Below are 11,414 nucleotides of genomic sequence, written 5' to 3' on the forward strand. Positions count from 1 at the left end.
CGGCTTTCCCACCCCTAACACTGCCAATTGTGTTAGTACGACGGCCGGCCAAGCCGGAAGCAACGCCGAGAGCTGGGCTCGATACCAGTATCTCCTGCGTTGGTGGCGAGCGCCTTGCCCACTGCGCCACCCAGCTGCCTAACACAAACGGTATTTATAAACAAATGTTATGTACTTTAATTCTACATAACATGTTATGCTTTTAAACAAAGGTGTCTGTATTACAAAACAACATAACAAAACAAACTAGGCCAAAGGCCTAAACTAAATGTTTGGCCGCATGACCACATGTGGGGAACAGGTCAAACCAATTAAGGCCCCTTATAGGGTATAAGGGGTCCCTACTTATAGGGCATGGGATAGCCCCATGACGACTTTCTGGGCAATATATCTTTTTTAATCATAACCACAGATTAGAGGAAACATCTTGATGATCTAGTCAAGTCATCTAGTCGCCATCTCCTGAGGACCATGGTGGGAGAGGATAAACCAGCAGATTACTGATTACATGATTAATAAACAGATTTAATATTAATAACTTCATCCTAAATAATCTCATTACTTTAAATTATTTAGAATTATTTCAGCCCCAACATATATAGACTAATACTGATAAAGAATATATTCCCTGATGTGAATAGAGTTGTCATGGTGTCTCGTCAGGGTCATGTTGTTATTATGCTGTTGTTGTGATGTTGTTGTTATGATGTCATGGAGTCACTGTGTGGGAACCTCCAGCTCAGCCAATGAGCTCCCAGGGTTTAGACTTCAGCCACTTAACCAGAACTACTGTTTATTTACATAACGATGAGAACACAGCAACACACATACACACATTATACACACAAACACGCACGCACACACACACACACACACACACACACACACACACACACACACACACACACACACACACACACACACACACACCATGGTGGGTGGTCCAGAGTGTGTTTAAGGAGGCACGTCTCATTCTCACAGCGGGCTCCCTGTTATCAGGCTGATCAGCTGAACGTTGGAAGCGTTGCTCCATCAACCTTTTCTGGGAATGTTTTAAATCAAACTCTTAAGTTTAAAATCTCTAGTTTCTAGTCTGGACTTCTGTCTAGTCTGCTGTGTGTGTTTTTTTTGACAGGTGACGTTTCCAGGCCACGATGTTCTGACCAAAACCCTCAGTGTTCCATACGGTCCCGAGACTTTCTCCGCCCTCACGTACGACTTCCTGCTACAGCGGGCTGCCGTGACAACAAGCCCCGCCCTCGGCACCCCTACTACCGCCCCCTGCAACCACAGCCAGATGTGGGGGCCTCTAGAGGGGACAGGGGCCACGATATCACCTCCCTGGAGGAACCTAGTGCTGGGCTTAGGACTGGTCACCACACTGCTTTAACAGACACACAGATCCTGGGTCAGTTCAGTCACTCTCAGTAGGAACCCTCCTGCCTATAGGTCAGCCCAGGAACACGGGAACATACCAAGACCCCCTGGACTGGACCGGACCAGACTGCCTATAGGTCAGCCCAGGAACACGGGAACATACCAAGACCCCCTGGACTGGACCGGACCAGACTACCTATAGGTCAGCCCAGGAACACGGGAACATACCAAGACCCCCTGGACTGGACCGGACCAGACTGCCTATAGGTCAGCCCAGGAACACGGGAACATACCAAGACCCCCTGGACTGGACCGGACCAGACTACCTATAGGTCAGCCCAGGAACACGGGAACATACCAAGACCCCCTGGACTGGACCGGACCAGACTGCCTATAGGTCAGCCCAGGAACACGGGAACATACCAAGACCCCCTGGACTGGACCGGACCAGACTGCCTATAGGTCAGCCCAGGAACACGGGAACATACCAAGACCCCCTGGACTGGACCGGACCAGACTGCCTATAGGTCAGCTCAGGAACACGGGAACATACCAAGACCCCCTGGACTGGACCGGACCAGACTGCCTATAGGTCAGCCCAGGAACACGGGAACATACCAAGACCCCCTGGACTGGACCGGACCAGACTGCCTATAGGTCAGCTCAGGAACACGGGAACATACCAAGACCCCCTGGACTGGACCGGACCAGACTGCCTATAGGTCAGCCCAGGAACACGGGAACATACCAAGACCCCCTGGACTGGACCGGACCAGACTGGTTACTCTTTTCTCTTGGGGGTCTTGGGTCTGTAAAACAAGACGGCTCTGTAAAGAAGGATCGGAGCGATATGGAACCACATCCAGCCCACTTTATAGAGATCAACCCAACAAACAGCAGTGCTTCCCCCGACCTTTGATGACGTTGAGAGTCTTTATGAGGTCGTATGGAACAGAGACTGTTGCTACGGCAACACATCAGCTCCCCGAGTGTGATCTAAGATTCTACGGTGTTCCAGCCAAACGACATTCTGTCACTTTAAGTTATATCAGCTTCATAGTATTTCCCGTGTGTCACACGGTACGTTCAGATGAAACACCACGAGAAATATTGTCCCTCTGTACAAAAACTGGTGCGAAGACACGCTAGTGTGTTTTGGTCTCAACAGTGTGACCATTTCTAAATGTAACCTATTGAATATGTAGAGGCTACAGAGTGTCCGCAGCAGTGTGTTTCATATCTGTTTTTTTTTTTTTTTAATCTTTTTCCCCCTCCATTTTCCTCCGATTTTCTCCCATCCCAATGTTAGTCGTTATGCCAATTCCCAATCCCCTTCCTGGTCGCTGCGCACTTACCCCCCACAGTCATATCATCTGGGAGAGTGGAGGCTATCACGTGCTTCCTCCGACACACGTCCAGCCAATCACCGCTTCTTTTCACCTGGCAGCGCGGATCCTCCCCGAGAGGGCGTAGCGTGTGGAAGGATCACACTATCCCACTCAGGTCCTATCCGCGCTTAGCAGGCGCCCCGACCGAACTGTAGGAGTCGCTGTTTACAACGACCCGGACCCACCCCGCCAGCTTCTCCCACCCTCTAATACTGCCAATTGTATTAGTGTGAACGGCCAGCCAAGCTGGTGACAACCCCTCCGGGGTTGGTGACGAACGCAATCTCCGCTACGCCACCTAACCGCTTGTTTCATATCTGTTGTGATGATACGTCACGTCTGACGCGAAGCTGCGTCCGTTTGCCTTCTGTCTGCGTTTTTTTGTTCATTGACTTCACCTCTGTCTGCGTCTTTCCGTTGACTTTGTCTGCAGTCGCGCCGCCACTATTTTGGCTCTGCGTTGTATGTATGTATCACGGTGACATCACGGTGACATCACAGCAGCACTGACACAGCGACGCGTCTTCTCAGGTTTAAACAGATCATCTGTACAGATGTGACGGCTCTAATGAACTGCAGATAGATACATACACACAGGACACTGGTCACAGATGTACCCTACCTAGTATACATGGAGCCAAGGACCGTAAGAAGAAGTGCCCTAGGTGGACTACACAGACGTGATCTTCTTGTTTGCAAATTGTTGTATAATTCTACAGTTTTTCACACGTCTTCCTTGCCCTTCTTGCACAAACACACGAGCCAATACTGTGTTTTTGCACTGTTGTGTATATTATGGTATGATTTTACGTTGTTGGTATTTTTTATCACAAGGTCACATTTGAATAATAAAGAGTTTTATAAGTCCATGATGTCTGTCTGTCTGTGGTCTAGGGGTTTAGAGAAGCAGACTTGTGATTGGAAGGGTGCTGGTTCAAATACAAAACTATAGCAGAGGTGCCCTTGAGCAAGGCAGTTTAGTTAGGATGGTCATTAGCTACAGTATCACAGTGTCAGACTGGTTGTACTGGGCAGCTCCTAGTGGTCAACAGTGTCAGACTGTGGTTGTACTGGGCAGCTCCTAGTGGTCAACAGTGTCAGACTGTGGTTGTACTGGGCAGCTCCTAGTGGTCTACAGTGTCAGACTGGTTGTACTGGGCAGCTCCTAGTGGTCAACAGTGTCAGACTGTGGTTGTACTGGGCAGCTCCTAGTGGTCAACAGTGTCAGACTGTGGTTGTACTGGGCAGCTCCTAGTGGTCAACAGTGTCAGACTGGTTGTACTGGGCAGCTCCTAGTGGTCAACAGTGTCAGACTGGTTGTACTGGGCAGCTCCTAGTGGTCAACAGTGTCAGACTGTGGTTGTACTGGGCAGCTCCTAGTGGTCAACAGTGTCAGACTGTGGGTGTACTGGGCAGCTCCTAGTGGTCAACTGTCAGACTGGTTGTACTGGGCAGCTCCTAGTGGTCAACTGTCAGACTGGTTGTACTGGGCAGCTCCTAGTGGTCAACAGTGTCAGACTGTGGTTGTACTGGGCAGCTCCTAGTGGTCAACAGCGTCAGACTGTGGTTGTACTGGGCAGCTCCTAGTGGTTAACAGTGTCAGACTGTGGGTGTACTGGGCAGCTCCTAGTGGTCAACAGTGTCAGACTGTGGTTGTACTGGGCAGCTCCTAGTGGTCAACTGTCAGACTGGTTGCACTGGGCAGCTCCTAGTGGTCAACTGTCAGACTGGTTGTACTGGGCAGCTCCTAGTGGTCAACAGTGTCAGACTGTGGTTGTACTGGGCAGCTCCTAGTGGTCAACAGCGTCAGACTGTGGTTGTACTGGGCAGCTCCTAGTGGTCAACAGTGTCAGACTGTGGTTGTACTGGGCAGCTCCTAGTGGTCAACAGCGTCAGACTGTGGTTGTACTGGGCAGCTCCTAGTGGTCAACAGTGTCAGACTGGTTGTACTGGGCAGCTCCTAGTGGTCAACAGTGTCAGACTGTGGTTGTACTGGGCAGCTCCTAGTGGTCAACAGTGTCAGACTGTGGTTGTACTGGGCAGCTCCTAGTGGTCAACAGCGTCAGACTGGTTGTACTGGGCAGTTCCTAGTGGTCAACAGTGTCAGACTGTGGTTGTACTGGGCAGCTCCTAGTGGTCAACAGCATCAGACTGTGGTTGTACTGGGCAGCTCCTAGTGGTCAACAGTGTCAGACTGTGGTTGTACTGGGCAGCTCCTAGTGCCTTGCTCAAGGACATCTGAACAGGGATGGACACAGAGATTGTGGTTGTGAGAGACTCCAGACTCATGACTCTCATTAGGACTCCCTCTGGTGGTAGAGGTGGTCATAATCCATATCCATAGTGGTTTTTCCCTCCATCCATCAAAGGATCTATAATCCACAGTATAGTTTATTAGGGTTTCAAGCACGAAGTGCAGAAACCCTATTGTTTTTGTGTGAATTTCCTTTTCTTTCTTTTTTTAGAAATGCTTTTGGAAATTCCTGTGAGATGGTAAATGCTAGCAACATGAACTTTGATCCATTGATTGGAAGTTGTGTGTAAATGCTCTCCAACTAAATATGACCCCACTTGGCCTAAAGGGGGCGCTATAATTAAAGGTCAAACTTTTTAACTTTGAAAGGTCAGAACTCCTACGCTATAAGTCAGATTTACACGAAACTGGTACAGACATCCATCTATATTCACTCTACAGATTTGCCTCAAGGACCCATAAAGCCATTTTGGATTTTGACATCTCCTAAACCGTATGTCCGATTGCTACCAAATTGTCTGTGGATCATTATTGGAAGAAGCCTATTACAGTTAGTATTGAAGTATTGTTGATATATTTCTTAGTTATTAACCAATAAACTTCAAAAAGGCGTGGCTTAGCACATACATTGATGCAAATCAACAGCAGTTAGGCCAATCATCACAACATTTGCAGGATATGTCCAGATAATAACTACCCGAAACCTACCCTGAAGATCTCATTAAAATTGACCACTAGGGGACGCTACAAATTCACAAAATATATGCGGCATAACACAAAACGGACTATAAATCAAAGGTTTTTTGATCGCCACTCTACCTCCTGAGCCACTGTCGCCCCTGCATGTCCTTGGCCAAAAGAATAATACATGAAGCACAATTTCAGGAGGGTCATACAGAACCAAGCATTTAACTATAATGTACCTTATACAGGGACGTGCACAGGACTTTAGAGGGGCAGGTGCTCAAAGGCTGAAAAGGGCACTACACTTGTGTATATATATTAAGCGAGCGCGCATAGTGCGCGAGCGCGATTTTTAAGGGCCCTTTTCGGGCGGGGGGCCCCCTTTTTATGGTTTTTGGGGGGTTTTGGGTATCAAATATTGAATATTGAACTATAATAATCAGTGCAGGAGCTCACTTATCCTTGAAAGACACTTTTATCACTGACTTAAAAGGCCCATACATCTCCATAAATGTTCAGGGGGGAGGGAATAAGTGCTTACCCTACAGACCCCAAGAAGTGCTGTATATTCTGTATTGTTTAATATAAATGCATTTTTTATTCCAATCCCGATTTGTATTTGAGATTCCCAAATCCCATCGGACTTGACTTCTTTGTGTCCCTCAATGAGTGTAATACCAGCATTCAACAGCGGTTTCTATCATGATCATCATCACCACCCACGCTATGCATAAAACATATAGCCGCGGAGAGGCATGCTGAGGAGGCCGTGCAAACTGCAATGGAATATGGGGTATCTCTCTCTCTTTACCTAATATTTTGATTCTATCCTGACATTTTTCAGTTGGAAGGGCAGTCTATATGCGTAACAGTTATAAAAAAAAAAAAAAAATTGCACTTTTTTGATGAGGCTCAAAAAGGCAGGTGCTCAGGCACCCCTTGGCCTCTATGTGTGCACGTGCCTGACCTTATATGTGACAAATAAAACAAAACTTGAACTCGAACATTTGAACAAATTAAATAAAATAATCTTAAATGGAGTAGTGTTCTGCTTTTAACCTGTTAAGCTGTAGCCCTATTTTCAGACATTTCGCCTAAAGGTACATGCCTAAGTAAGTGGAAGATTGCTCCACTTCTACAAGGCCATTTGCATGTTCTTGGTATCTAGGAACATCTAGGGACCTGGGGGTATGTATTTCGAGTGTCAGAAATATTGTGTCTGTTACTAGGGTTGAGTAAATTGTAATGAAAAAAAGGAGAATCACTGAAACCCCTATCATACAGATTAAGGAAACAACAAGCAGATAATGCAATATATAAAATAAGGAACCCCGTCACAGGAACAATTGAATGTAGGCAAGACAAAATCCAACAGAACTTCGAAAAGTTCTATAAAACTCTGTACTCCCAACCTAAAATAGACAACAACTTCCAGATTGCGACATTCCTCTCCTCTAGTCCTACCCAAAGTCACAATAGAGCAAAATAAAAATTTGATAAACGAAATAACAATAGAGGATTTACACACTGCAATTTCTAGATTAAAAACAAATAAATCCCCGGGCACAGATGGCTTCACCGCAGAATGGTACAAAACATTCAGAGACCAACTGACCCCAACTCTATTGAAGGCATTCAATTGGGTACTAGAAAAAAAAGAAATCCCCCCTCCTGGAGAGAAGCAATAATCTCAGTCATCCCGAAGGAAGGGAAGGACAAACTGGAATGTGGCAGCTACCGCCCCGTAAGTGTATTAAACTTGGAATATAAACTGTTTACATCTATTATATCACAAAGAATAGATAAGATCCTACCCAACCTTATACACCTGGACCAGACAGGATTCATTAGACAGAGGCTGACACAAGACAACATCAGAAGATCATTACACATTATTAGACACATCAACCAAACGGGAATAGAGGCAGCCCTAATAAGTTTAGATGCAGAGAAAGCATTCGACTCTGTAAGGTGGTCCTTCTTATATAAGGTATTAGAGAAATTTGGCTTTCATGAGTCCATAATAGCAACCTTTCAAGCCCTATATGACAAACCAACTGCAAGGATCAAAATTAATGGGGACCTATCTGAATCCTTCACCCTAGAACGCGGGACTAGACAGGGTTGTCCGGCTTCTCCAGGACTGTTCGCGCTTTTTATAGAACCACTGAGCCAATGGATACGACAAAATGTTGACATAAAAGGAGTGGGCATGGCAGACGGAGAACATAAACTAAGCCTTTTTGCAGATGATGTCATGGTGTACCTAACGCAACCCACACAGACAATACCAAAACTAATGAACGTACTAGAAGTATATGGGACGCTTTCAGGTTATAAATTAAATATCCTGAAGACTCAAATTCTGACGTTCAACTACAACCCTCCCAACCATATTAGAGGGAAATACAATCTGAAATGGGATGTAGACTCACTAAAATACCTGGGTGTGAACCTGCCAAGGGATATCTCAAAAATATTTTATCTCAACTACGGCCCTTTAAATGAAAAACTAAAGTCAGATATATTAAGATGGAGCCTCATCCCCTTCCTAAGTTTAACCTCCAGGGTGGACTCAATAAAGATGAAAATTTTACCAAGACTGCTATACCTGTTCCAGACACTCCCAGTGGAGATACCCACTAAGCAATTCATGGAATGGGATAGACTAATATCAAGATTCCTCTGGCAGGGGAAAAAACCCAGAATCAGATACAAAACGCTACAGACAAGAAAAGAAAAAGGGGGAATAAACCTACCCTGCTTACGGGACTACTTCTATGCAGCCCAACTGAGGCCAACAGTTTGCTGGTGCGCCCCATCGTACTCAGCAAGATGGAAGGAAATTGAAAGCGAAATGACAGACGGGGTCCCACTAGCAGCAATAGTGGCAGATAACAAATTAATAGACAACATGAAAGAAAAAGAAAAAAATTGATTAATGTAGCACTGAGAATCTGGCAGGACACGATCAAGCTGTGTGGAGTGAAGGGTCCGCTCAGAATGTTGAGATGGTGTGCATTCGATTCCAATTTCCCCCCAAATAAATCAGATGGCAGATTCAAAGTATGGACAGATAAAGGCCTAACAAATTATTCTACTTTTGTCCACAAAGGGGTGTTTCAGAGCTTCGAATCACTACAGAGAAGACACGGACTGGAGCAAAAAGATTTCTTTAGATACCTGCAGGTACGACATTACTTCAATCAAAATTTAGTGGGAGAAATAGGAACGGGAGAACAAGAAATCAGGGAAGTGTTTACATCAGCAGTCAAATCATCAAAATGTAATAGGATCGTCTCCAGAATATACGGAGGACTCTGCCAGTCCAAATCGAAATCAACTAACACAATGTACATAAAGGAGAAATGGGAAAAAGAACGAAATATGTCAATCTCAGGAGAGGTATGGGACAGATTATGTACACAACAATGGGAAACAACAGGCTCAAACAACTGAAGGGAATTTGGCTGGAAGAACCTAGTAAGGTTTTTTATCACCCCATGGCAAAAAAAACATCAGGGGACCGGGGAAAAATGCTGGCGATCCTGTGGGCTAAACGAAGCCAATCATTCACATATATTCTGGGAATGCCAAACCCTGGTACCATACTGGCAAGAGATACACAAGAACCTAGAAGCAATTTTTGAGATTGACATCCCCTTCAAATTTGACACCCTATACCTAGGAAATATTCCCTATGAAAAATGGGACTTCAACGACAAAAAATTGATAATGATACTTCTGATAGCAAGCAAGAAAGCTATCACAAGAAGATGGTTAAAACCAGAGGCACCTACAGTAGATGATTGGATAGACGTAACTCATGACATCTAATGGAAAAGATGTCATTTTCAATACAAATTCAGCAGGAGAAGTTCTACCGGATCTGGTCGAAATGGACAGAATACGTCAAACACACACGATCTGACTTCTGCTAAAAGTAATAACGATCTAATGTAAAGGATCCTCCCCAGGAACAACCGTTAGCCTGTCTGATATATTGTATTATTGTTTTATGTTCTGTCTTATGTCTGACCCTATGTGATGTCGTCCCCCCCCCTTTTTTTTTTTTCTTAATTTAAATTTTATTTTGTCCTTGTTTTTATTATTTAATCTTATTTTTGTTTGTCTTTTATTTTATCTTTTATGTTTTCTTCTTCTCTCCTCTCTTTTTGTCACCCCACCCCTTCCCCTTCCCTCTTTCTCTCCTTCCCCCCTCTTTCCTCCCCAACTTCTGCTCACTTTGTTACCTGATGTGTACCAAAAAATTAATCTAGTGGCCATTACCCACTGGTAAAATTTAAAGATTTAAAAAAGAAAAAAAGGGAGAATATAAATTATAATTTATTTTTGCATCTGTGCCGGTGAATAACACCATGAAAACATTAAGGCTATTTTGATTTCGCTCACTGAGCTCATTCACCACCTTCTTGAGATCAAGTGTAAAGAAAATCTAAGCAAATGAATAAAGGGAAGATGATTAAACAGAAGGATTTGTAGATACAGTAATAAATGATAATCGATTTTAATTATAAATTCATATTTGACCTTGAACTTGACCATGACCTTATTATGGCCAAATCATACATCTATGGATAGGGAAAAGGCTCCTCTTTCCAATGGCCGGGTTAAATCTGGATTTAGTCATTTCCTTGCGGTTTTACGATAAGAGATATAATTAGCATTTTTTCGATAAATTCTTATTTTCGGTAAATCGTATAAAACATTGGTAAAAATGAAAATATACACTTTTACTGCTGTTTTGATAGGGTTATGGTTAGGGATGCTCGATATTGGCTTTTTTACCGATACCGATATTCCGATATTGTCCAACTCTTAATTTCCGATACCGATATCAACCGATACCGATATATGCAGGGTTTCCCCGTCCAAAAAACTGAATAATTTCAGGTAACTAATAATTTCACTGGATATATATATAACAAATATTGTTATTGTTTTTAAACCGATACCGATATTTTCCGATATCACATTTTACTGCCGATATCGGCCGGCCGATAATATCGGACATCCCTAGTTATGGTCTTTACTCTTGGCTACAAAAAAAACATTAACCTCTTAACATCCATGTGGGCCGGGGCCCTCATGAGGACGATTCGCGATGCCACTTTGCCAACCTCTAGCGGCTCGGGTGTGCATTTATTATATAGATAGAATTAAAGCCCTATTGTTTCCTATCGATTGCCCTTTCAGGTGACAAAATCCGTTCAGCGGTTCTCGAGTTACATGCCGATATGTGAGGCATGCGCCAAAGTACACATTACCACCCCGACTCCCGGGACTCTCTCTCGTCAATCATTTGGCGATCTCGAAAATGTTTGGACAGGGTTGTAGCCAATGAGTGTGGCTTTCCAATGATACCCCACATGGGGATCTAATACGGTCTCTATTGATCAATTTATGATAAAGAAAAGCAGGGTCCCCTTATAAGGGGACCTTTTGGCTTAACAGGACACCCAGCTAGAAGTCAAATATGTGCTCAGTCCAGTTGTTAACACTCTTTATTCACAACAGATAGAAAGAAAAAAATTAAGTTAGGAATGATTGAAATATTCAACAAAATATTTCCAGACACAACTCCGGGAGACAGAGAGAGACAGAGAGAGAGAGAGAAAGAGACAGAGAGATAAAGAGAGAGACAGAGAGAGAGAGTTGGCTGCCGACAGTATTTGGACAAACACCCAGAG

At 44.3% G+C, this 11,414-nt stretch overlaps 1 protein-coding gene across 1 annotated transcript in view; it reads left to right on the plus strand.

Moving 5' to 3' along the window:
• Positions 1 to 3,632, plus strand: part of cpm (carboxypeptidase M) — a 61,916-nt gene extending 58,284 nt beyond the window's left edge. Inside the window, exon 10 of the mRNA XM_084330356.1 lies at positions 1,136 to 3,632. Within this exon, the coding sequence (XP_084186482.1) occupies positions 1,136 to 1,390 (255 nt within the window). The 3' untranslated portion in view covers positions 1,391 to 3,632. The remainder of the gene's footprint in view (positions 1 to 1,135) is intronic.
• The last annotated feature ends 7,782 nt before the right edge of the window (positions 3,633 to 11,414 follow it).

This window comes from Notolepis coatsorum, assembly GCF_963971535.1.
Source record: "Notolepis coatsorum genome assembly, chromosome: 15".
Classification (NCBI taxonomy): Eukaryota; Metazoa; Chordata; class Actinopteri; order Aulopiformes; family Paralepididae; genus Notolepis; species Notolepis coatsorum.